Source organism: Leucopleurus acutus (assembly GCF_964270905.1).
Source record: "Leucopleurus acutus genome assembly, chromosome: 12".
Classification (NCBI taxonomy): domain Eukaryota; kingdom Metazoa; phylum Chordata; class Mammalia; order Artiodactyla; family Delphinidae; genus Leucopleurus; species Leucopleurus acutus.
This window is the reverse complement of record NC_139154.1, coordinates 88,666,110-88,693,627: the sequence shown is the minus strand read 5'-3', so window position 1 is coordinate 88,693,627 and position 27,518 is coordinate 88,666,110. Positions and strand designations below refer to the sequence as shown.

General features: G+C 36.0%; 1 protein-coding gene across 7 annotated transcripts in view; it reads right to left on the bottom strand.

The window, feature by feature from the left end:
• Positions 1-27,518, bottom strand: part of ZNF638 (zinc finger protein 638) — an 81,539-nt gene that overhangs the window by 20,500 nt on the left and 33,521 nt on the right. For 5 of the 7 annotated variants that reach the window (XM_082852019.1, XM_082852023.1, XM_082852021.1 and 2 more), the window contains 9 exons: positions 16,684-16,742; positions 16,413-16,465; positions 8,397-8,447; positions 6,447-6,518; positions 5,566-5,652; positions 5,221-5,289; positions 4,771-4,811; positions 2,902-3,033; positions 880-1,008 (listed from right to left, as the gene is read on the bottom strand). In XM_082852019.1, the coding sequence (XP_082708145.1) occupies positions 880-1,008; positions 2,902-3,033; positions 4,771-4,811; positions 5,221-5,289; positions 5,566-5,652; positions 6,447-6,518; positions 8,397-8,447; positions 16,413-16,465; positions 16,684-16,742 (693 nt within the window). The remainder of the gene's footprint in view (positions 1-879; positions 1,009-2,901; positions 3,034-4,770; positions 4,812-5,220; positions 5,290-5,565; positions 5,653-6,446; positions 6,519-8,396; positions 8,448-16,412; positions 16,466-16,683; positions 16,743-27,518) is intronic. The other 2 variants (XM_082852020.1, XM_082852022.1) reach the window with 2 other exon arrangements.

Sequence of the window (27,518 nt, the reverse complement as noted above, 5' to 3'; positions counted from 1 at the left end):
ATTGACATATATACACTACTATGTATAAAACAGATAACTAATGAGAACCTACTGTATATCACAGTGAACTCTACTCAATGCTTTGTGGTGACCTAAGTGGGAAGGAAATCTAAAAAAGAGTGGATATATGTATATGTATAACTAATTCACTTTGCAGTACAGCAGAAACTAACACAATATTGTTAAACAACTATACTCCAATAAGTATTAATTTAAAAAAATACATGCATTTCCACCTTCCTCTAGAGATTCTAGCATCTCTGTTTCATGCCTCTTAGCAGTAAATGTTTGTAGGCCACACAGAAACAATGAAGGGTTTCTAAATCAGTTTAATTTGAAGAGGTTTGAATTGTATGCCAGTCTCATGACTTTGGGAAAAAGGTTTTGAGGGAGATAAAACTGAAGGTAGAGGATATAAAGAATAACTATTTTAGCCGGCATTTTAAAGAGGTGAGGCAATGGTGAATGGGATGAAGAGGGAACAAATTCCAGAAATATTCAGGAGTTAAAACAGACCAGACCTAGTGACCAGCTGGTTATGAGAAATGAGAGGAAAAAATTATAAAGGTAACCTCTGGAATTCCAGTTTGGATGACAGATAATGGCAGTGAGATAAGAATAGGGTTCTTTACAGACTACCGTTTTCAACTTTTTTTTTCCATTCCAACATACATGAGGGATTGGATTCCCTCAATATGGAGGTAACTCTCAAACAATGAGATGGGCAACTATGGAGAAATATAGGAAGATGCTTTCTCAGTGTTTGAGAGAAAATATGTGACCCAAAGAAGAAAACTAGAAAACATAATGGACTATAATAAATCTGTTTTAAAAATTTAATAATATTCTAGTGAATAAGATGGTAAGTCCATTATTTACCTCGTCTTTTAAATTCATGTTGTCAGGAGCCATACTTATTGAGAGTTGATTCCCATCCAGTGATATTGGGAAGCAGGTATAAAATTTTACCATAGAATCTGCAGATTTTCTGTTTATTTCTATAAATGCCTTTTAAAATACAAATTATAAGAATGAAAAAATAAATCTTAAGTTACTTTTTCTTAAAAAAATTTAATACTTAAAGAGTCAAATGAATTGAATAACTTAGTAAATGTTTTTAAGATAAAAAAAGCATTCCTTAGAACATTACGACCATAACCAAGAAATAATGAATGACTGAACTCATAAGGCAATACTAAAGAGAAATAAGAAGGGACATTGTAGTAAATGACACTAGGGAAATTTTATTTATCTTATTCATCACTATACCCTTTGTACCTAGAGCAGTATCTAGCATGTAGCAAACATTTAATGAACATTTACTGAGTAAATAAATTTAATGATTGACAAAATATGAGAAATATGAGGAATGAAAGAATCAAAGAAACATGTAATGGTTACCAAGTTATTTTTTATTTTGTTGTTTTCATAAGTGTCAAATTGTAACTCCATACGTTTTGGTTTTAATTTTCATACCTGGGTAAGTAAAGAGATTGAACATTCTTCCATATGTCTGATAGTTAATGAGGTGGAAATAGTCCATATTTTTATTTATAGTTGTAATTTTTAAAAATAAATTCTCTTTATGTCATTTGCCAATTTATTTATTAAACTTTTAATATTTTATAGCATGTTTATATGAACCATGTTTCTCATTTTACATAAATATTTTAAATTTTTAATTTCCATTTTGCTTTATGTTAATTTTAGTTTCACAAATGTTTAAAATGTTTATATGACTGAATCTGATATTTTTCCATATAACATCTAGAAAAATATTAAATCTCCAAATAATTAAATTAAATCTCCAAATAATTCTACTCAACTCTAATCAAAACTGGGCACAAATAATCTAGATTTTCTGTATTTGGACTCTATATTTATCTACATACACATCCACTTTGGTATATGATGCAAAGTATGAATTTGAATTATTCACTCCCAGGTTCCCACAATTTCCCCCTATTTTAATGTATCATCACATAAAATTCTTACATTAAAAAATGTATTCTTATTCTTGTCCATCTCTAAACATTACAAATAATGTGCTTTTTAGAAAACAGCTTTATTGAAATACAGTTTACATATCATAAAATTCACCTGTTTAAGTGTACAATTTAATGGGTTTTAATACATTTATAGAGTTGTGCAACCATTCAAATAATCTACTTTTAACATAAGGTAAAACTGCATATGACTACTTACACTTACTCTCCCCTCCTACTTTGTTTTCTTAAGCACACTTGCTTGACTCTCAAAAATCTCTAGTGATCATTAACTCCACTCCTTCCTATAGTAAGAACACTACTCCCCACCACTCTAACGGTGTTGTTTCCATTATTTAAACTTCCCTGAAATTCACCTCCTATAAAATACCTTCCAAAAGTTGTTCATTATTAACAATATTTTGTTTTGTTTTTAAATTACAAAAGCAATATATACTCATTATAGAAAACTGAAGACATACAGATAAATCTAGGTCGTTCTAAATACTGATGACTTCACTAGTCTGAGTCTGAAAATGGTTATTTCCCATTTGAGTATAACGGGTAAAAAAAACAAACAGAAATATTAGTAAAGAGTGCTCAACAAAATTTTATAAGTTGTTTAAAAAACTTTGTATTAACATATTACAGACGTAAAGTATTTTCTGTTAAACTAAACGTTTGAGCAAAACTTCAATGGGGAAATCCATCCTTCCCAAAGTAAAACTACATCTGATTAGAATAATGTATTTTTAAAATAAAGGATTATCTGTGTTTTATATTTTAAAAATGCCTTAACTTGAGACAGCTTATTCTGAGGTGCTGCTCAAACCCTTTCGTCCTAGTTTTGTGAAGTTAATGTTTTTCAAAATGTGCTTGCGGACAACATGAATTCACAACTATTTTCAACTCTTACCTTTTTATGAGATGATAAAATCAAAATATCCTTTAAACCACCAAATGGTTTTACTAGGTTGTAAACTTCTTCAATAGAATATCCTTTATTAGGCAAATCAGAAATAAGTACCACACACATTTCTTCTGTTTCCTTCAAAACCAATTTAAGAATTGACATTAAAACTTAACTGCTGTTATATTTACTTAAATTTACACTGCAGATCATATGTTATGTTAGTATTTAAATTATATTTAATACTAAATCTGATTAATTCAGAAGGCTGGTCTAAACCACAAATTAAAAACAAAACAAAATGCACTTTTCCACTCTTCAAGTACACAGAATAATTCAGTCATACCATCTGTCATCTAGTCAAGGTCTTCAGTTCTCTTCTGCAACCACTGCTTAAAAATAAATTTAAAAACACAGGTTTGCCTGTCTCTGACTACAGCTCCTTCCTTTCATGTACTGTTGCCATTCCGGTGCCTTGTGATGCTAAGATCCCCATGCTCCAAATTGGTCCATATTCTTTTATCTTACTGAGTAAAATAATCCCTTGTTGGCAATATAAAAAAGCTTACCTAGTCTCTTAGGATCCTTACCCCATAACCCAATCCCCACTACAAAGTAAATACTTTCATTTCTGCCTTCTCTTTTCTCAGATCTATTTTATTCTTCAAGATCACTCTCATAAATGCCAACTTTTCCTTTAGTGGATGTTGGCGAAATCCCCAAAGGCATAAATGTGGCAACTTGCGACTTTTCTTTTGGTGGGGGAAGGTGGGAAATTATAATTTTCATAAGCTAGTTGAGAATGATTTTTAACTAGCAAGTAAATTGTGTTCAAAAATGATTCCTGGGCTTCACTGGTGGCACAATGGTTAAGAATCCGCCTGCCAATGCAGGGTACACGGGTTTGAGCCCTGGTCCAGGAAGATCCCACGTGCCGCAGAGCAACTAAGCCCGTGTGCCACAACTACTAAGCCTGTGCGCCACAACTACTAAGGTTGTGTGCCACAACTACTGAAGCCTGTGTGCCTAGAGCCCGTAGCTCTGCAACAAGAGAAGCCACCGCAATGAGAAGCCTGTGCATTGCGACAAAGAGTAGCCCCCGCTCGCCACAGCTAGAGAAAGCCCGCGTGCAACAACGAAGACCCAACGTAGCCAAAAATAAAATAATAAATAAGATGAATAAGTTTATATATGTATAAAAAAAAGATTCTTTCTAAAGTGCAGTAAGTAAATCTAAGATACTCTACTGGTGTTTTACAATATTCTTCTTAAAACAAAACAGTAAGTTAACACATACTACTTACTTAGTTACTACTTGAAGAATGGAGCAACCAGTCTAAAATAAACTTACCCTGAGCACCTGAAGGATCTCAAGATCTTAACCAGTAAAGTCTAAATTAATGAAATCTTAATATATTCATAATAACAGATATAAGCACATGAAAACAATAAAGCGAACTTTATGCCCTTCAAATAGAACTGCAAACTCCACTTGCTCCTCTAAAAACACAAAAAATAAATGGTATTCTAAATACTAACATATCTCCAATCCGCTTCTAAGGAAAAAGAAATTTCACAAAATTCCATTGGTTCTAATTTGACAACCTGTTATCTATTCAAAAACCCAACTGGCCTAACATTTTCTTCTCAGTGAAAAGTAATCCTCAATAACATGTACATTTATTGATAATCTGCACCTAAATTTTTGTAACTCAAGATTTTTTTTAACTCAAACTATATTTTAGAAGTCTCCAATGACCAGGATTTTTCACCATACCAAATCTGTGTATTTTTTACCTACGTTTATAGTAAGAAAAATACATAGTGTCAAAATTTCTTAAGCTTTATAAAAATAAGTAAAATATAAAAGCTGACCTTGTTAACTGGTTCATTTTCTGTGGCCTCCAAAGCAGCTTCTTAAGATACAAAATAAAATAAGAATTCATGCAGATATACTTTATTTATCAAGATCCCACTTTATTCCACAATGGATTAAATAGTAGCTACATGAAAATGTATACAGTGGGCAAAAGACTAGAGAATTTAAGTAGGATATAGCTACATAAGTAACACTGGCTTTTCAATAATACATTCAGCTTTATTCTTTCTGAGAGCAAAATTTCAGACTAATCAAGAGACAAGGTGAAGATGTGAATCATAATACTCCTAATTTCACTTAGGTATGACTCTGGTATTGAAATATATATGTGTATATATATATATACACACACACATATATATATATATGACACAAAATTATTTTTCTAAAATTTAATTTTCTATCTTTAAACATAAAAGAACAAAATAAAATTTCTATTAACCTACCTGAAATAGTTTCTTTAGCACCATTTTCAGTGGCTTTGACTTCCACACTCGTCTTTATTTCAGAGTTTTCTGCATGAAATAGTCTGCTTTAATAGTCTAGAAAAATACACTAATATAATTAAACTAATGAATCTAAAGAGGAACTTAAGCTAGTTTATTTTGTTACTTCAAGTCTCCTTAGGCTGACCTGATTTAAGACAAAGCTAATACAAGTTTTCCTTTGAAACACCAAATAATCCTTTTGAAGATTTTTAAGCAAAAAATTTTATTTCAAAATATACCTAGAGTGTATACCAATAGGATTTAATGAAAAGAAAGCACTGCATGACAGCATTTCAGGCTTACCTGGTACAATCACAGGTTTATTGGCGTCTTTGTATTTGACAATTCCAGCCTTTTTGACTTCTAGAGACTTCTTTCCACTAGATTTTGCTTTTAAAAGTAGAGTTGAACCATTATTCTAAGAGTCTATTCAGTCATTTAGCATGTTTCATACTAATATATTAGTAAATAAGTAGTTCAACTTCATTATAAAAGCAGCTCTTTTCCACATATTTATTGCCATTTATTTTCAGTATCTGTTTACCAATAAGATTAAAAGCAAATTTAAACTGAGATACAACTTTTGTTGAGGGCTATTAATGATTCACAAATTATGAAATCCTCATGTGGCAAAAGTACACCATAATCACATACATAAAAATCATTATTTTATAACTTCCACAAAGATTCTTTAAAATTACATTAGTCAATTGGAAAAATATATTAATAAACGGATCATGTTATTTTCAACATGTTACAATTTAGTGTTCCATTTCTTTATGGAGGATACATCCTTGTAACATGGAAAGAAAATCTTTAAAGTAACAAGTATCAGAGGAATTTTACAAGCTGGGGAAGGTAATATGAAGTGACAGCTCTAAAAAAATCAGTAAAAATGATTAAATGGGGGGAAAGTGGCAGAGCAACCTATGATTATATGGCTGTCAGAAATGTTTCCTAAACAAAAATGTAACCGCAATGGCAGATACTGTCAAAGACCAAAGCATCAAAAAACACAAGTCATATGTGTGTCAGGTTCTAAATATCAAAGAATTATTTACTAAACTTTTCAAGATGTTATTACATACTACAAATTAAAACTTGCTTTTGATATCATATTTATTACATTCTTTAACGCAGAATTAAGAATAAACTTAATATAACCTCTTTTCCAACAGTCTTACCTGTTTTGATTGAAGCTTTATTACCTTTAGCAGCTACTGTTACCACAGATTTTACAGAACCCGCTGATTTCCCTAAATCACAAAAGCTTAGTCAAAACTGATTTATTTAACTAGTATCAACAATTCCCAAAGAACCTCACAAAGAATATAAGAGCAACAAACTATATTTTATTCAAAACAAAATGCTATCATCTTTAGGGACACAGGTCATTTGCTGAATTAGAAATGATAATTTCTTTAGGAAGAAAAATATCATTGAAATAAGAATTCACCTCCCCTTTGGGGTGCTTAAAAACAGCGTTCAGGCAAGTTACACAGATCTCTAAATGTGTGTATCAACTTAGTAATTAGAAGCAAAATTACTAACCTCAAGGATATAAACACAATCCCATGATGCCTTTAATGGCTCCAAAAGCAGTTATATTGAGGACCTCCCAGCTCATGCTTCCTTGGCTCCCAGTTGATTAAAAAGCACTTAAGAATACCTACATCATTGTCAGGCCACATAAAGACTATTTTGACTCATTCCTAATGGGCCCTATCTGAACAGGATTATTTAAACTGTCTGAGCCTTCTTTCTACATATGTATATTACTGTTGCTTATATTCCAAAATGATGCTGTTTATAAAGACTGTGATCATCTAAGTGTCACTAAAAAGATTACCAGAGTCAAAAACCTCTGCATTCAGAGAGCAACAGGAGGTTTAGCTCTGAAAATTAGGATGCCCAATGAGCAAGGTAGTATAAGGAAAAAGCCCAGGATCACAAGTCAGTGAATTCAAGTTGAATTCCAAGTCAAGGTGTGAAGGCTGGGGGAATTTACTGATTTCTGTGCACGTTTCCCCATTTATAAACCAGGGTGGTAACTGCCTTAACTACCTAACAGGACCTTCTGTGAGAATATGACCATGCTTTTGAAGTTATTAAACAAAAAGAATTACCGACATCTGCTAAATTTAATCAGAATAGTTTACAAATCCACACTTTATATCCAAAGACAGACCTTAATTACTGCTCATAAAGAGAAAAACCAATCTTTATAGATTGTCACTCAACCAGTCATTTCTTAGTAATTCCCAAGTTTTGTCACACTGCAGTAACCTTAGCCCCATGAGCTCTTAAGGTGTTTCTTTCACTATCCTGTGTTACTACCACAAGTCGATTCACTTTACTACTTCTAGTTGGGTACCAGAACTTAAGGAAAAAATATCTAGAATTAATTTCCAACACTCAAGGGGGAAGCTACTGGTTTTAGCACCCACTCCCCCAGATTTCCACCAATGACTCCTATAAACTTACTATTAAAGTAATATCAAACTGTTTGCTAACTAAGTGCATCTTCAAAACATGTTTTCTAGCCACACCTGACTCCCTCAGATTACTGCTTCTAAGAAACTACTATATGATAATTATGGATCTGCCACCAACAGTGGTTCAAGACCGCCTCCTTTCCTTCCTACCATTATAAAGACAATGTAATACATTGATCTCTATCCTCTTAAAAAGATGACTCTGAATTAACCGGCATTTCGCAGAAATGGGAGGAAAAACAGAAATGGGGATAATGCTAGAGGAAGGAGAAAAAAATTAATAATTACTTTAAAATCCACTATAGCCCATAAAAATGCAAAGAGAACATAATTTGCTGTAAGTTTGTTTATAAAAGAAAGTAAACAGAGAAGACCTCAATAAAAGAGAAAGACGGAAATATCGCCAATATTCATCATGAGAAACAGTTTGCCAGTTAAATTATTTTATTTTGATAATCACTGCAAGGAAAGAGCATTATCTACTAAACTTGCTTTCTCAAAACTTCTAGATGACTATAAATTTCACAGATTGGTATATACTCAGCACACACTGTGTCACATGAGATCCAAAACTACTGATAAAGACTGCTTAAATAATTTAAAGTTAACATGTTTAGGATCCTAATATAGAAAACATACCTGAAGATTTATTTACTTTGGCTGCAGATGTCTTGGTTTGTCCAGGTTTGGCTAAAATAACAAGAAAAATATATCAGTATCACATTACAAAAAACATCACTTAGATTTAGGAAAGAGCTAACTTAGCATAATTTTGGTAAAAACACTGCAAGAAACATCCTTACACTCATCTTTGTATGCCCATGGAACTATAACTATAGGCAAATTCTTAGCCATGGACTTGCTGAGACAAAGGGATAGATTTAAATTTTAACAAACATGAAACTGTCCTCCAGAAAGGTTGTACCAATTAATATTCATCAATAGTATACAAGAGTGGGGCTTCCCATTTCCACACAAACACAGTATGTAAAAGAAGTTATTAATCACTCCAATCTGAGCTAGAAACTAGTATGATTTAATCTTTGTTTCTTAAATTTTAAGTAAAGCTGTGTCAATTTTCATATGTGTAAATTTATCTCTATTTCTTTGTGATCTGTCTATTCTTAATATCTGCCAATTTATCTTTTGGGTTTTGAGGATTTTCTTATTAGAGTTCTTTATACATTAAAATTAATTTGTATCATATAGGTAACAACCTTTTAAAAAGTTATGAGAAATACTTATACAAAAATATTTTCGTGTAATCAATGTCTTCCTGATAGGGGAGGACTTTCTCATTCTGAAATTAAAAACAAACCAAAAAACCCTCCACATTTTCTTTCAATACTTTTAACTACTGTCTATGTATCATGTTAAATCTCTGATCCAGCTGTAATTTATTTGTTTATTTATTTGGCTGCGCTGGGTCTTCGTTGCTGTGCGCAGGCTTTCTCTAGTCGTGGCGAGCGGGGGCTGCTCTTCGTTGAGGTGCGTAGGCTTCTCATTACGGTGGCTTCTCTTGTTGCGGAGCACAGGCTCTAAGCGTGTGGGCTTCAGTAGTTGTGGCATGCGGGCTGCAGAGCGCAGGCTCAGCAGTTGTGGCGCACGGGCTTAGTTGCTCCACTGCAATGTGGGATCTTCCCGGAGCAGGGCTCGAACTCGTGTCCCCTGCAGTGGCAGGCAGATTCTTAACCACCGCGCCACCAGGGAAGTCCCTTGTAATTTATTTTGATACTATAAACTATATACTTTACAAAGAGGCTAGTCAATTTAATGAATAATTAATCTTTTCCCTGCTAATCTGAAATATTACCATAATGATTTACTGATATTCCATATGCTTGGGGGAGTATTCATGGAATCTATTCTGTCCTACTGATCTTTTGTCTATTTATGCAATTATATGAAACTATATGAATCTTTTAACTTTGTAATATATTTTAATATCTGTTAGTGCTGTTCTGTCCTAATTACTCTTCCTTTGCAGAATTTTCTTGTCTATTCTATGTATAAACTTTATTATCAGCTTATATAAATTCAAAAAATCTTTACTGGTATTAGGTTCCTAATATTTATCTTTTAATATAAGAAAAAAAGGCATATTATAATGGTGAAAGGCTTTCTATCTAAAAATGAGCTGTTTTCTCATTTAAGTCTTATTTTATGCCTCTTAGTATTTAAAAGTTTTCATAGCTTCTACTTTTTATTATAAATGGAATATTTTATTAGTATATTAATATTTTATTAGTATATTAGTATGAATGGTTCTTTTTTATGTAATAAAGCAATTAAAACTTTATAGTAATTTAGAGAATTAAGATGGCTAATTATTTAATAGCATTTCAATAGATTCTATTGGGTTTTCCATCATACGTATATATTTGCAAACAATAATGTTTTATCATACGTTCCAATTTTTATGCCTCTTGACTTGTAGTGCACCAGCTAATGGCTATTAGTTTTAGAACAATATTTATTTTAACTCATAGAAGTGATGTTGAGTATCCCTTGTTTTGGTCCCAACTTTAATGGGAATGCTTCTACTGTTTAACTCTTAAGCATATGCTGGCTTTTGACTTGATATATGCGTATTTGTTATGCATATAAATAAATAAAGTATGTATACACAAACACACTATCATATTAAGGAAGTAGTCACCTACTTTAAGAGTTTCTCAGCATTTATCTCCCTCTATTTAATATAGTAAATGGAATTGACAGATTTCCTAATTTTGAACCATCTTTATACTTCTGACATGACCCTCGTCCCCCTCTTGGGCATACTATGTTATTCATTTAATATACTTCCAGACACTAAAATTTTACTTAAAAACTTTACATCAAATATTCAGAAGTGAAACTGTTCTATAATTCCAATTTAGTATGATAGCTTTATCAGCATTTTAAAACATTTCTCTAACTTTTAATTTTGAGATTACTGTATATTCACATGGAGTTGTAAGAAATAATAGGGAGAGATCCCATATACCCTTCACGGACTTTCCTCTAATGGTAATATTTTGCATAACTAAGTATTATATCATAAACAGGAAACTGACATTGATGTAATTTACAAACATTCCAATTTCCCCAGATTGCATGCGCGTAACGTATATTTAGTTCTATGAAATTCTATCATATATGTGTAGATTATGGTGATCATCAGTCAAAACAAAGGAGTTCCACCACAAGTATCTTTCCTACTACCCATTATAGAAAGAGCCATCTCCTCCCTCCCCTAGAATCCCTGACAACCACTAATCTGTTCTCTATCTCTTTAATTTTATCATTTCAGGAATGTTATGTAAATAGAAGCTTACAATACATAATTTTTTTAGATTGAGTTTTAAAAATCAGCACAATTGCTCTGTAATCCATCCAAGTTGTTGCATGTATCAATAATTCATTCCTTTTAATTGCTAAGTGGTAGGTATTCCATGCTACAGACATAACACGGTTTATTTAGTCAGCCATTCACCTACTGAAGGACATTAGGGTTGCTCCCTGCTTTTGGCTATTAATAGAGGCTATAAATATTTGTGTACTGGTTTTGTGTGAACAGGTTTTGTGTGAAATGTAATTCACTTGCCTGAAATAAATGCCCAAGAGTGTAACTGCTGGGTCTTATGGTGAGCACATGTTTAGTTTTGCTAAAAAACTACAATACTTTTTTCGAGAATGGCCATACTATTTTACATTCCCACCAGCAATGTTCAAGTTTCTCCACATCTTCAATAGCATTTGGTATTACTATTTTCTTATTTTAGCCATTGTGCTAAGTGTGCAGTGTCTTTGTCAGCATTCGATGTTGGTATTAGCCTGTTTTTCCCTTCCTGTTTCCCCTCCCCCTCCATACTCCCTTTTAAAGAATGTTTTCCTTTCCTCTGCATGCTATGGAATAGTTGAAATCAGAACTAGAGTTATTACTTCCTTTAAGGTTTGCTGGAACTCACATGTGGGAACTATTTGGGCAGAGTGCTTTTACTGGGGAAATAACTGACTTAAACAAAAAAAGTCATTTTCATCTGGGAATTGAAAAGATAAAGAGACATGCACTTAAAAAAAAAAAAAGAGTCCGCCTGCCGATGCAGGGGACACGGGTTCGTGTCCCGGTCCGGGAAGATTCCACATGCCACGGAGCGGCTGGGCCTGTGAGCCATGGCCGCTGAGCCTGCGCGTCCAGAGCCTGTGCTCTGCAACGGGAAAGGCCACAACAGTGAGAGGCCCACGTATCGCAAAAAAGAAAAAGGAAACCAATAAAATCTTAGAGAAGAAAAAAATCATTAATTCAAGAATGACGAATCAGAAAATTTTGGTTCACTATGTGTTTTTCCAAGGGTTCAGTTATTTTTTTTTATTGAAGTATAGCTGATTTACAATGTTGTGTTAATTACCGCTATATAGCAAAGTGACTCAGTTATACAAATATATATTCTTTTTCATATTCTTTTCCATTATAGTTTATCACAGGATACTGAATACAGTTTCCTGTGCCATACAGTAGGACCTTGTTGTTTATCCATTCTATGTATACCAGTTTGCATCTGCTAATCCCAAACTCCCAATCCATCCCTCTCCTGCCCCCCTCCCCCTTGGCAACCACATATTCTCTATGTTGTGATTCTGTTTAATAAATAGGTTCATTTGTGTCATATTTTTGACTCCACATAAATGATATCATATGGTATTTATTTTTCTCTTTCTGACTTACTTCACTTAGTATGATAATCTCTAGTTGCCTTCCATGGGTTCAGTTATGACACTAATACAAATGTGATTTGAGTATCCCTATACTCTTCCTCCAGCAAATATTTATTCATTAACCCTTACACCACATTAGATATTAGGGTACAGAAAAATAAAACTACAAATATTCCCTTACCCAGCCAAGTGAAAGAGACAGACTTATTAACAACCTATTAATACCAAGTAATTTAACGTACACAATACAGTATTTCTAGGAGGGAGTTGGGAGCATTTAACTGCCTAGGAGTCAGGGAAGGTATCACAAAGAAACTTCATCTGAGATGGGCCTTGAAAGATAAATTAGAATTTGCCCCACCTCGACCCTCCAAAAGGAGTCTTAATTGACTTTGTATTTTCAATACCCTGCACGAGGCCTGGCACCTACTAAATAGCTACTTCATAAGCGCTTACTAAGTGAAGTTAACTGGAATTTAGACAATGATTCCACACAAATGGATAGCATAAAGACCCGAGAAATGAAATAGCACAGCTGGAAAATAAACCATTCTGAGTAGCTTAAACATAATATACAGTTGCGTGACAAGAGATTGAAAAAGTCATCTGGGCCAAAGGGGAAGGGGTCGTTATGAAGAATTTGGGTTTTCCCCTGTGGGTCACTAGGAGTGGAATGATCAGATCTGCTTTAAAGTGACCTCAGGGCAAGAGTGTTAATACCGGAGCAGAGTAGAATAAAAATCGCCAGTCGGGAGGCTATCTTCAAAAATTCAAATGTGAGTCTAAACTAAAACATTTACAGCTGTGATGGAGTAAAGGTGAGATAATTCGAGGTATATTCAAGAGAGAACTAATTTGAATCAGCCACCTATTGGATGAGAAGAGGAAGGATCTTATTTAAGTTTGAACTGGATGGGACAAAAAAGAAGACAAGACAGGGTAAAGGATTACTAATAGATTCCTACACTGGATAACTAGTGGTGTTGTTAGATAATATAAGAAAATGAGGCATAAACTTGAGGGGGCAGAAGAGGTTTATGTATGTATGGGAGATGTCACTGGTCCTTAAAGATATGGAAAGGAAAGAAATCAACCAGCAAGAAAAGTAGGACATGAGAAGAGGAACAGACATTTAGGGAAACAATGAAGGTAAGATAAAAGAAGAGCAATCAAAGGAGATATAGAACAAGTTTTCATTCTCAGAGAGGTACTTTAGTATAGGTGAAAAGCCTGGGAAGCATACAGTTTTGGGTTTGAATACTAACTCTTCCATGTGACCTTGAGTAAGTCATTTAACCTCTCTGAATCTGTTTCCTCATCTATCAAAGGAGAACAGTATGAACTATACTCATACGGTGGTCTGAAATATTAAGTGAAATAACAAATTGCCTACTATAAATAGTGTAACCATGGCAAGTTTCTTTCCCTTGTTTTCTGTCTTCTGGCACAAGTTAAACTATAAACTACTTAGAAATAACTCTCTGATGTATCCTAACCACTTTATAAAACGCATCTAATTATGGGCATATAGCCGAGTGCTAAGTAAGTAATTAACACTGGGTAAAAGTTCTAAAGTTTCCCTTTCTGATAAAATTAGGCTTTTGCTCCCTCCCTGTACTTTCCTACATCCTTTTAGATTTGTGCTTATAACCAAAGTTCTCTTTGTTTTTTAAAAGTAAATTTATTTATTTATTCATTTATTTAATTTTTGGCTGCATTGGGTCTTCGCTGGTGCACGCGGGCCCTCTCTAGTTGCAATGAGCGGGGGCCACTCCCCGCTGCGGGGCACAGGCCCCTTACCGCGGTGGCCTCTCCCGCTGCAGAGCACAGGCTCCAGGCACACGGGCCTCAGCTGCCACGGCACACGGGCTTCAGCAGCTGTGGCTCGCGGGCCCCAGAGTGCAGGCTCAGCAGCCGTGGCGCACGGGCCTAGCTGCTCCGTGGCATGTGGGATCCTCCTGCACCAGGGCTCGAACCCGTGTCCCCCGCACTGGCAAGCAGATCCCCAGCCACTGCGCCACCAGGGAAGCCCCCAGGGAAGCCCCCAAAGTTCTCCTTAAAACTACCCTGATTTCCTATCCCTCTTCAATCTGACATTGCTGATCTCAAAAAGCTATCTTATCTTTCTCACCTGACACTTTCTCAGCCTTGGGCTCCTCTCTTTCTTTCTACATTTATATTAGAAGGGAGGAAGTACTTAACTTGAAGCACTTCTCCCCCTACGCATTACTTTTATTATGTTAGGGCCATTCCCAAAATTCAAACCTTAAACTTAACAAAAAATTTTCCTAAGTATCCCACTTTCAATGCCATGTGATTGACTAAATGATATCTCCCATAGATATTCCTTGATACCTGATATTTAGCAATGTTCTCCCCCAGTTCAAAGAAATCACCATAGCTAAATTTTATTATAATCAACATTACCACATTCGTTTAGAAAACTCCATCCGGCCTGAAACATTGAAATTTTTAAATTATTTTTTTAATTTTTATATATTATCCACTAAAAAATTCTGTATAATAAAAATTCAGATTTTAGCATCCCAGATCATTTTAATTAAACTTTTAATATCAGGTCCTAATTACCTGAAAGTGAATCCCAAATGTTTTCTCAATAGGATTTTTCAATCACTCCATGTATCCAATCTACATGAGAATCCTAAACAACTAGTGGTTCTTTATTCTCTAAGGAAATTTCCCAGAGTTTGTACCAATTATTACTAGGTCTTACACAGAAAAAATGGGGTGCACTTATCCAAGCTTTGGAAACAGTGGGTTAAACAAAGTTAAATAGGTTTCTTTCCTGCAGGATTTCATAAAGTGAATGGGTTTGTGGATTATTTTTTAAAGGAAAAAAAAAGGTATAATACATATCCTAACCTTCACCTGATCCAAAACATGTTCTATGAATAAGGCTTTCACGCAACACATTTTGAGAAATGCTGTTAATGGGGTCAAATTAAAAAACACCCCAGCACTAATCTTCAAGGCCTTTCTGTTACCTTTTTTATGTCATCTGCCTAACTGAAGTAATCTTCTGCCTCTAAATATTATCCGTTTACACGTTCACATTTAAAACTTTAGTAAAAATTTATTGCCTTCCAGAAGCCACTCATAGTCACCTCCACTAACTTCCAATAACTTCAGGACACTATCCAACTAAACATTATGGAAAATTGAGATATTCTACACAATCCAATTTTCCAGTCACTTGAATATTAGTTCTAATACCAAAAACTCTTTTATCTATTCTGAATATAAATCCATAAACTACCTACCTTTCAAAAAGATAACATACAAAACACAATTTAAGTTTCCTAATATATTGTTTATGTCTTGTCCTTCACTATCACACTGTTTACTAGATTCAAGAGTGTATGTTTTGGCAATAACTTTTTTCTCTCGACATTTCCAATCCTAAATGGACTGAGAAAAAAATAAATAAACTGGGTTTAAAATTGTATGCAAAATTCATTTAGCTAGATTCATAATAAAGACCTGAAGTATTTGCCTGTCTGTAAAGAAATAACACATGAGTGTAATATCATCTATTTCTGTTTAGTCTTTTTTGTTTACTTTTTGGTTCTTAGCAGACTTTCAAAATCAAAGGGGACCACACAAGCAATCTTAACATACCTTTATGTTTTGTCTTACCAGTTTACTGGGAGGGAATGGAGACAGACACTGCAAAATTAACCTAAATAGCTATTAACTATGGAACTATGATAGGTACTTTGCATACATTATCTCATTGAGTCCTTATATTTATTCCACAAGAGATTTCATAATTAAACACTTAACATTAACCATTAGCTTAATACAGGAGCCAGTGTGGTTCCCCCTTCTCCTAAAGCACAATGAATAATGTTTTCCTAGCATCATCTTACAAGAAGTTTCTAGTCATCTGACAAAACATACTCATTTGGAGGAGTACTGAAAGTAACAACTTACTAGCAGAAGCTGAAGTCACAGTTTCAACAGCCTTGGAAGCATCTGTATCTTTTCTATTAAAAGGAGAAAAAAATTTAGCAAAGAATAAAATTCTAACTTCTAAAGGTGCAAAGCTTAAATCTAAAAAAGTTTAAAATAATTCAGTTTGAATGATGCCCCATTTAAACTGGAGTCAGGATGATAAAATACATTAAAAATGTCATTGTAAAATTTAAAAATTTTAATTCATATGCATAGTCATTCTCACATAGGAGATGATGGAATTACTTACTTTAAAGTAGATGCAGATGTTTTCTTTGAATCTGATATCTTTTTCTTCACCTCTTTGTTCTATGAAAGAAAAATATTTTGAAAAATTTAGTTTCTTCCCCAATTATAAAAAATCATTTAGAAAATACACAAAAGCATAAGAAACACACACGTACATAAATCTAAAATATTCCTACCCTAAAGTATAAATGTTAATCACCGTTTTCTATTTATAGATAGAAATTCTTCAATTTGTGATCATACAGTGTAATTTTACATCCTGCCTTTTATCACTTATCTACATTTTCTTATCACTACCTTTCAAAAACATTATTTCAAATAGTGCTATACAGGGAGATCAGCTCGGAGCTTTGTGACCGCCTGGAGGGGTGGGATAGGGAGGGTGGGAGATGCAAGAGGGAAGAGATATGGGGACATATGTATATGTATAACTGATTCACTTTGTTATAAAGCAGAAACTAACACACCGTTGTAAAGCAATTATACTCCAATAAAGATGTAAAAAAAAAAAAAAAAATGGCAGGGCCATGAGGGCAGGGCATTTCCTTTTTTGCCAGTACTGAGCGTCCGCGGTCTGGTGCCTAGCATAGGCTAAATACACGGCATTTTTGTGAACAGAAGCCGGGATTCTGGCTGTCATATTTAATGAGGAATTATAGTCTTATTATTGGGGGGGAGGGGGTGTAAAAAAAACACAAAAAACGAACAGTGCTATAATATTTCTGATGTCTAACTGCTATCACTCTGGTCCAATCTTTTCCTTTAATTACCGTAAGAGACTCATAATGGTCTCTGCTTCTGTCTTTGCCTTTTCACCCACCCTCACTCCATTTTAAACATAGAACCAGATTGATCTTGCCATTCCTAAACTCAAAACCTTTCATCACACTCAGAGAAAAAGCTAATACTTAAGCGTTTACACCACACATTCCATGCACTCTCTACCCCCAAACTACCACATACTTCTCCCCATCCTCTACTTCCAATCCTAAAGCATCCTTTATACTTCTCAAACAAAACAAACTACATAGGCATGGACCTGAGAAGCCTTTTGCAGTTGCTGTTCCTTCTCTCCGGAATGCCCTCAATCCAAGGAACAGTTTGCTCCTTCACCTCCTTTAGGTGTCTGTTCAAATATCACCTATTCAATGAGAGCTTCTATAACTACCTTATGGAAAGTTGCACGGCTCCTCATTCCCCAAAAAGAGCACTTCTATTTCCCTTTTCTGTTACTTTTCTCCACAGCACTTGCTGTTAATAGACATAGTATATATATATATATATATATATATATATATATGTTTAATTTCCTTGTGGTTTTTCTCCTCTTCACTATCACTGGTGCCTAAAATCATGCTTGGCAATTAGTGAACATTCAATAAATGTGTTAAACTGATCTGAACTTAACAAAAATTGTTGTCATGTTATTTTATGTTTTCTGTTCTTTTGGGGCAACCTTGCCATTTCCTTTTGTTCTATATGGGATTTTATCCCAAACATCTTCCTCACCCCAATGGTTTAGAAGATAATCATCCTCCTACTTTTATTCTACTAATGGGTATCTTCAGTGTTAAAAGAAATGTGAATCCCCTGATTTCTTCTGTATAAATTTAAAAGCCCTTACACCTTGGCTTACATGCCACTTAAAAAAAAATTTATTTATTTATTTTAGGCTGCGTGGGGTCTTTGTTGCTGCGCGTGGGCCTTCTCTAGTTGTGGCGAGCAGGGGCTACACTTTGTTGCGGTGTGCAGGTGTGACTTCTTTTGTTGTGAAGCACAGGCTCCAGGCGCACAGGCTTCAGTAGCTGTGGCTTGCGGGCTCTAGAGCGCAGGCTCAGTAGTTGTGGCACGTGGGCTTAGTTGCTCCATGGCATGTGGGATCTTCCTGGACCAGGGCTTGAACACGTGTCCCCTGCATTGGCAGGAGGATTCTTAACCAATGCACCACCAGGGAAGTCCCCATGCCAATTTCTGATGACATATTTTAGACCAAAATTATTATTGTTTTTAATTTTAAGTAATTTTTTTTTTTACAATTTATGTTATTTTATAAAGATACGAACGACTATTTGGATCTTACTCTACACTTAAATGGTTTCATTACTCATCACCAATCATTTTATATCATAACTTCTCCATTTCTTAAGTTGTTCATTTTGATAGCAATATTCTCGGAAAGATAGACTGATGAAACGTTCTTCGAGCCCATACATGTCTGAGAATACGGTCCTAACATACAACTTGGGATGTGACTTGAAATGCATGTACTGCATTACAATCAATCTTTTTTTCCACTCAACCTTGAGAATGTGTTGCTTGGCTATCTAAGGCTAGTCTACTTTTTACGTTTATACTGTTTCTGCCTGGATCACTATAGCTTGCACCTTTATAACTATGAAAATTAACATCTTTACCAGTTTTTAAGTGATGTTCTCTTTCTGAAATTCCAGTTATATGCAGATTGGGTCTCCTAGACGTATCCACCATGCCTTTCCTCTTAATCATTTTAGACTTTTTAACCTTCCTTAATAGACAATAAGTTCTAAGAAGAATGGAAGCACATCTGCCTCGTTCATCACTGCATCTTCTGCATGTACCATAATGCCGGACACATAACAGATGTTCAAGAAATAGTTTCTGAATTAAAGTAAAACTAAACTCTCTTCTGAATTGCTTGTATCTCTGCAGTTTTATCTCTGTTATTCATTAGATTTTCCATAACACTCAAACCACTGTTCACTGCTTCCCAGCACTGCTTTTGTTTCCATTCAGTCTTCTTAAATCTAAGCTGGCTGCTTGCTCTAGGTTTTAGATGTAATGTCCCCGTGAATCTTGCTGAAAACAGTAAATTAAAAATTTTAAAGTCTTGTTTGTTTTGTTTTTGCAAAGGGTTGACCTGCAGCACTATTTTACAATTACAAGGGTACTGTTTGTTGGAAAATCTGATTCTACTTTTTTATCAAGGGCTCCTGCTCCTTTAAGGAAAATTTTCAGTATCAACTTGTGTCCATTTCTCTGGAAAAGAAGAATGCTTGCTTTCAGGAGATTGGTTAAGAATCATTATTAAGGATTGAGGTCTATGCTGGCTTATGATTAAAAACAAGGTTACTGAGTTTGGCAGAGTTGTGCAGACCCATATTTTAATCTTTCAGGCTTAAATACAGGGATGTAGAAAATTTTAACCTTTTCTCTAACATTTCATTATTGACTCCAAGAAGTAGCAAAATGAAGAGAATGTTCTATGAATCACAGCAAGAGTCCAAGGCTATCCTAACATGAAATATCAAACGTGGGCAGAAAAGTTTCATCATAGTTTTGACTGTTCATGCCAAAATTAAGATGTGGATCAAGAAAACTTTAGGGCTGCCCTTTCTTTTCTAGTTTGAGTTTCAAGCCTATTTTGGGCTTGCTCTATTAGGAAAACTTAATGTCTTCCCCTGTGATAACAGGCCAGGAAGATTGTCCCATATACTTCTAATCTGAAGAAGCCATAACCAGAGTTCTGTTGGGGATCCCCTCTGGTCAGTCACAACACAGAAGTCAGGAGTTAGCATTCTAAGGCTTCAGTTCAGCACCATCCAAACCATATTTAATTGAAGAACATCAACGTTTTTGACAGGTAGATGGCATGTTTTCTAGTTTCTAGCGCTGATACTTAGCCCATTCATTACCATGAAAATCAAAACAGTAAAATATGGGGACTTCCCTGATAGCGCAGTGGTTAAGAATCCGCCCACAGGGGACACCGGTTTGAGCCCTGTTCGGGGAAGATCCCACATGCCGCAGAGCAAGTAAGCCTGTGCACCGCAACTACCGAGCCTGTGCTCTACAGCCCGCGAGCCACAACTACTGAAGCCTGCATGCCTAGAGCCCGTACTCTGCAACAAAGAGAAGCCACCACAATGAGATATCCACGCACTGCGACTAAGAGTAGCCCCTGCTCTCCACAACTAGAGAAAGCACGTGCACAACAACAGACCCAAAGCAGCCAAAAATAAATCAATATGATTGGGCTATCTGACTTGCACTGCTGCCTTACCAAACTTATCAATAAGTCACTCTAATACCCTAAATGTATCCTTAGTCACCCATTTTCCCAGATTAAACGTTTTAGAATTAAAGAAGACTATCTCCCCAGTTCTCCAAATTTAATGATCAGCCAGTCTTTCTTGAGAGTCACTGGTATAAGCTACTTCTCCTTTCTATTCTCAAGGTTACTATCTACCCCAAACCGTTACTATTATTAGTAACAGTCTGGCTGGCTAGATGAGCACTCTAACTGGATCAGTGATCTTTTCTCTTCTTTCCTTTAATCAATTTGCTAAGCTTTCTTTGCCTTCAGAGTCATTTGCCCAACTAATTCATTCTGCAGATCACTTCCTGATGAACCTTTCTAATCCATCCATTTCATTATGTCATAGCACTGCTGAAAACCTTGAGTAACATTTAACTGTCTACAGGATAAAGTTTAAATTTTTAAATTATGCATTCAATTCTTGATTCCCCTTATTATCCTCTGCAACTAGACATGGCCACGTGTCACAGTTCTGGTAAATCAAATGTAGGTTAAAGTTGCTGGGGAACTTGCTCTTCCTGGAGGGGTTGGCGGGGGGATAAAAATCCATTCTGCTCTTGATTTTTATTCCTTTCTTTCTGGTTGGAAGACAGAAACAATACCAGAAGGTACAGCAACCATCTTACAAACAAGAATGAAAGGTACACGCTAACGATAGTGGAGGAGAAAACCAAAAAGGCTGGGTTCCTGAAGATAGTATGGAGCTGCTGCACCAGCCATGGACCGCCTGCCTGCAGATTTCCTGTTATGAGATAAATAAACCTCGGATTTGTTTAATAAAACAATGGTGAAGTTTTCTGTTAATTGAAAATGAAAGAAATTCTAAATTGGTAATAACTAGGGTCACCACGTAATTCATTATTCAAATCAGGACAATGGGACAATGGAATGGGCATGTATGTAGCGGGTGTTAGTAAACTAGGACGATGCGTTACTCTGGTAGTAACTAACCAGAAAACATAAGAGAAAAAAATAAATAAAAACTCTTTTATCTAATAGCAATTGAAATAATATTTATGATGTATATAAATAAATATAAATAAAAGTTAAATTTAACACTTCCTCCAAAATGTACATTATGGAAACACTACAAAAGAATGTCATGGAAAACAATGTGGGACTTCCCTTGTGGTGCAGTGGTTAAGAACCCACCTGCCAATGCAGGGGACACAGGTTCGATCCAGGAAGATCCCACATGCCGTGGAGCAACTAAGCCTGTGCACCACAACTACCGAGCCTGCCCTCTAGAACCCACGAGCCACAACTACTGAGCCCTCGTGCCACAGCTACTGAAGACCACACACATAGAGCCCATGCTCTGCAACAAGAGAAGCCACTGCAAGGAGAAGCCCGTGCACCACAACGAAGAGTAGCCACTGCTCACCACAACTAGAGAAAGCCCACGCACAGCGATGAAGACCCAATGCAGCCAAATATAAATAAATTTATTTAAAAAACATGTAAAACTTGCTGAGGGACACTAGATGAAACCTAAATAAATGGAGAGATAAACCACGTTTCTGACAGAAAGATTTAGTATTGTAAAGACATCAATACAAATTCAATATAGTATCATTTAAACTCTCAATAAGATTGTTCAGAGAACTTAAACTGATTCTGAAACAAATACTGAGGAGTAAATGTTTAAGATTAACCAAAATAAATTTAAATAAAGAACAAAGAAAAAGGATTCTATTAGAAAACTAAGCAAATATTATAAAGTTACAGTTGTTACAATAATTGAAACCATACAGTATTTGTAAAAAATAAACAGACTGAAACAGATCTGTGTGTATAGGATAATTTATACACATAAAGACAGCTTTCCAAATCAATGAGGAAAGACAAATCAGGCATAAATGGTGTTCAGTTAATTGGTTACCCATTTTGGAAACAATATTGATACTATTCACACATTATACCACAAATCACGGATTTAAAACATAATGGAAGCATATCTTTTTGGCACTGGTACAAAGGTCTTCTAAAACAAGATAAAAGAAAGAAAGCAAAAGCCATTAAGAGGAAAAAAGGTAATAAACTTTAGTACACTGAAATTACTTAAAACTTTATATATGTATACATACAAGCAATAGTCTAAAAGAAAATACTTCTCATTTATAACACAAAGTTAGTGTCTAGCATAATGAACATCTTCAGATGAAATTTTTTTAAAAGACAAATAACCTAAAAACAAAACAAAACAAAAAAGACAACCTAACAGAACAATATGAGAAGATATATACAACAAGTAATAGAGATAGCTAGTAATTATATTAAAAGATGTTGAAGTTCAATAACAATCAGGAAAATGCAACTTAAAACTAGATACCAGATGGGATCAAATGGTGGAGGAGTTAAGACGTGGAATTCCCACAGGTACATCAAAAATACATCTACTATAGGGCTTCCCTGGTGGCGCAGTGGTTGAGAGTCCGCCTGCCGATACAAGGGACACGGGTTTGTGCCCCGGTCCGGGAGGATCCCGCATGCCGCGGAGCGGCTGGGCCCGTGAGCCATGGCCGCTGGGCCTGTGTGTCCGGAGCCTGTGCTCTGCAGTGGGGGAGGCCATAGCAGTGAGAGGCCCGCGTACCGCAAAAAAACCCCAAAAACCAAAAACCAAAAAACATCTACATGTGGATTCTCTCACAGAATATCTACTGAACACTGACAGAAGACCTCTGACTTCCAAAAGGGCAAGAAAATCTCCAGGTAACTGGGTAGGGCAAACGAAAATAGAAAAGAAAGAAAGGAAGAATCTGCCTGCCAATGCAGGGGACAAGGGTTCAAGCCCTGGTCTGGGAAGATCCCACATGCTGCGGAGCAACTAAGCCCGTGTGCCACAACTACTGAAGCCTGCGCACCTAGAGCCCATGCTCTGCAACAAGAGAAGCCACCGCAATGAGAAGCCCGTGTACTACAACGAAGAGTAGCCCCCGCTCGCTGCTACTAGAGAAAGCCCGCATGCAGCAACAGAGACCCAATGCAGCCATAAATAAATAAACAAACAAACAAATAAATAAAAATTTTAAAAAAAGGAAAGAAAGAAAGAAAGGAAATCGGGACAGGACCTGTGCCTCTGGGAGGGAGCTGTGAAAGAAAAGGTTTCCACACACTGTGAAGTCCCCTCGCTGGCAAGTACATCTTTCAGATGGGTAGGCTTCAGAGGAAAGCACAGCAACAGGTGTGTGGAGTGCAAAGTGCGGAGAGACCTGCACAGAGGCTCATACCGACTGGCACTCCCCAGCCCGAGACGCTTGTCTGCTCGCTCACCTGCTGGGATGGGTGGGGGCTAGGTACTGAGGCTTGGGCTTCAGAGGTCAGACTCTGGGGAGACTACTGGGGTTAGCTGAGTGAAGACAGCCCTGAGGGGGCTACGGTGTAATGCACCACAACTGAGGAAGTCCAGGAAGAAAGCTGGGCGCACCAGAGAGGCAAGGCACCACTGTTGTTGGGGGGTACGCAAGGAGGAGGCTGGCCCACCATAGGAGCTTCTTTGTGCACTCGCAGGCGGCAGGACACTGCCTACACAAGCTCCAGGGTCGGGTGTGCAAGCCACTGCTGATGCCAAGGGCCCTGTGAGTGGGTGCAGGTCACTGCCCCCACCTTCCCAAGAGCAGGCACAGCCCACCACTGCTGAGGGTCCCATGATCGGGGCCAACTGCCCTGGGAGCGTGCATGGCCCGCCATTGCTGCTGAGGGTCTCACGACCCAGTGCCAACCACTGCCCCCACCTCCCCGGGGGTGTGAAAACCACCACTACCACTGTGGAGTGACCCACAACTGGGAGCCAACCACTGTCCCTGCCTTCCTGGGAGCTTGCAGGAGCTGTGCACCTGTGCAACCCCTATCAAGGGGATAACAGCCAGCACATGCTAAGGAAAGAGACAGCAAGCATCCAAACCAAAAACAGCCCTCATGCCAAAAAAATATTAAACCCACACCAGCTACACAGGGACACTCCCACTTATAAATAGCTCCCCAAGACTACAGTAGATAATTGTTTCCCCTACACTCACAAACTAAGAGATACATAAACAAAATGAAGAAGCAGAGGAAACACTCTCAGTTAAAAGACCAAGAAAATTCCCCTGAAGGAACCAACAACGAAACAGACCACTTCAGTCTAATAGATACTAAGTTCAAAAAGGAGGTAATGAAAACACTGAAAGAGTTAAGAAAGGCTATTGACAGAAATGCATATTACTGTGAAAACGAATGAAACTATACGGAGGAGCCAAGAAAAATGAGAAACTTCATTTGCTAAGACAAAAGCTGAGCTCAAGGCAATGAATAGCAGAATGAATAATGCAGAAGAAAGAATAAGTGACCTGGAAAAAAGACTAACAGAAATTACACAACCAAAACAGCAGACAGAAAGCCAAATGAAAGAGAATGAAAGCAATATACGAGACCTAAGGGATAACATAAAGCGGGTCAATCTACACACAATAGGGATTCCAGAAGGAGAAGAAAGAGAAAGGGAATTGCAAATGTATTTGAAGAAATTATGGCTGAAAATTTCCCAAACTTAAAGGAGGAAACACAGATACAGGAAACACAGAGGGTCCCAAACAATATGAACCCACAGAGACCTACTCCAAGACATAATAAAAGTGGCAAAAGTTAAAGAGAGGATTCTAAAGGCAGCAAGACAAAAACAAAGAGTTCATTACAAGGGAACCCCCATAAGGCCATGAGCTGATTTCTCTCAGAAACACTGCAGGCCAGAAGGGAGTGGCAAAATACATTCGAGATCTTGAAAGAGAAAAATCTGCAACCTAAAATACTCTACCCAGCAAGACTATCATTTAGAATAGGAGGAGAAATAAAGAATTTCTCAGACAAGCAAAAACTAAAAGAATACAGCAATACTAAACCTATGCTAAAAGAATATTGAAAGGTCATCTCTAAATGGAAAAGAGGCAAGAAGAAATAGGAGGGAGAAAATCACAATTGGAAGGTAAATCACTTAAATTAGCCAGTATACAGATCAAAAAGAAAAAAACAAAACAAAACAAAACACCCCATTTGTGAAAGCAATGATAAACACAAGGAACAGCAAAAGGATAAACATGAAGATATAAAAAGGGACATAACATCATAAAATGTGGGGAAGGAGAGTAAGAAAATGCAGATTTCTTTTTTTTTTACAATGTGTTTGAGCCTATCTGACTATCAGTCTAAAGCAAGCAGACATAGGAGGGGGTTAACATACTTGAAAAACAGGGCAACCACAAATTAAAAACATACAATAGATTCACAAAAACCTAAAAGAAGAGAACACAAGCATAAAATAAAAGGAAATCATCAAACCACAAAAAGAAAAAGAAAGGAACAGAGTAGAAACAAAGAATCAACTGAAAAACACCATTTGTAATGGCAATAAATACATATGTATCAATAATTACCTTAAATGTCAGTGGACTGAATGCTCTGATCAAAAGACATAGAGTGGCAGACTGGATAAAAACACAAGAGCCTACAATATGCTGCCTTCGAGAGACCCACCTTAGGGCAAAAGACACACATAGATTGAAGGTGAGGGGATGAAAAAAGATATTTCATGCAAACGGAAATGACAAGAAAGCGGGAGTTGTGATACTCATATCAGACAAAATAGACTTTAAAGCAAAGGCTAGAAATAAAGATAAAGGACACTTATATAATGATAAAAGGATCAATACAGGAAGAGGATTTTACACTTATCAACATATATGGACCTAATATAGAAGTATCCAAATACATAAAACAAATACTAACAGACATAAAGGGAGAAACCAACAGGAATACAATAATACTAGGAGATTTTAACACCCACTTGCATCAATGGACAGATCTTCAAGACAGGATCAATAAGGCAACAAAGGCACTAAATGATACAACAGAACAGTTAGACTTAATTGATATTTTCAGGACACTACATCCAAAAAAACCAGAATATATATTCCTTTCAAGTACACACGGAACATTCTCTAGGATTGACCACATCCTAGGTCACAAAACTAACCTCAACGAATTTAAGAGTATGGAAATTATTTTGAGAATCTTCTCTGACCACAGTGGCATGAAACTAGAAATCAACCACAGGAAAAGAAACGAGAAAAAAACTATTACGTGGAGACTAAATAACATGCTAGTAAAAAACCAATCAGTCAACAAGGAAATCAAAATGGAAATTAAAAAATGCCATGAGACAAACAACAATGGACAGAAAACACAACCATACAAAATCTATGGGACACAGCAAAAGCAGTTTCTTAGAGGGAAGTTCATAGCGATACAGGCCTTCATCAAAAACAAGAAAAATCTGAAGTAAACAACCTAACCTACCACCTGACAGCATTAGAAAAAGAACAAGAAACAAAACCTAAAGTCAACCGAAGGAAGGAAATAAAGATCAGGGAGTAAATAAATAAAATAGAGATTAAAAAAAAAATCAACAAAAACAAGAGCTGGTTCTCTGAAAGGGTAAACAAAATTGACAAACCTCTGGCCAGGCTCACCAAAAAGAAAAGAGCAAGAACCCAAATAAACAAAAAAAGAAATGAAAAAGGAGAAATCTCAACTGATACCGCATAAATACAAAAAACCATAAGAGAATACTATGAACAACTATATGCCAACACATCTGACAACCTAAGAAGAAATGGACAACTTTCTAGAAACATACAGCCCACCAAAACTGAATCAAGAAGATAGATAATTTGAACAGACCGATCACTATAACTGAAATAGAATCTGTAACAAAAAAACTGCCT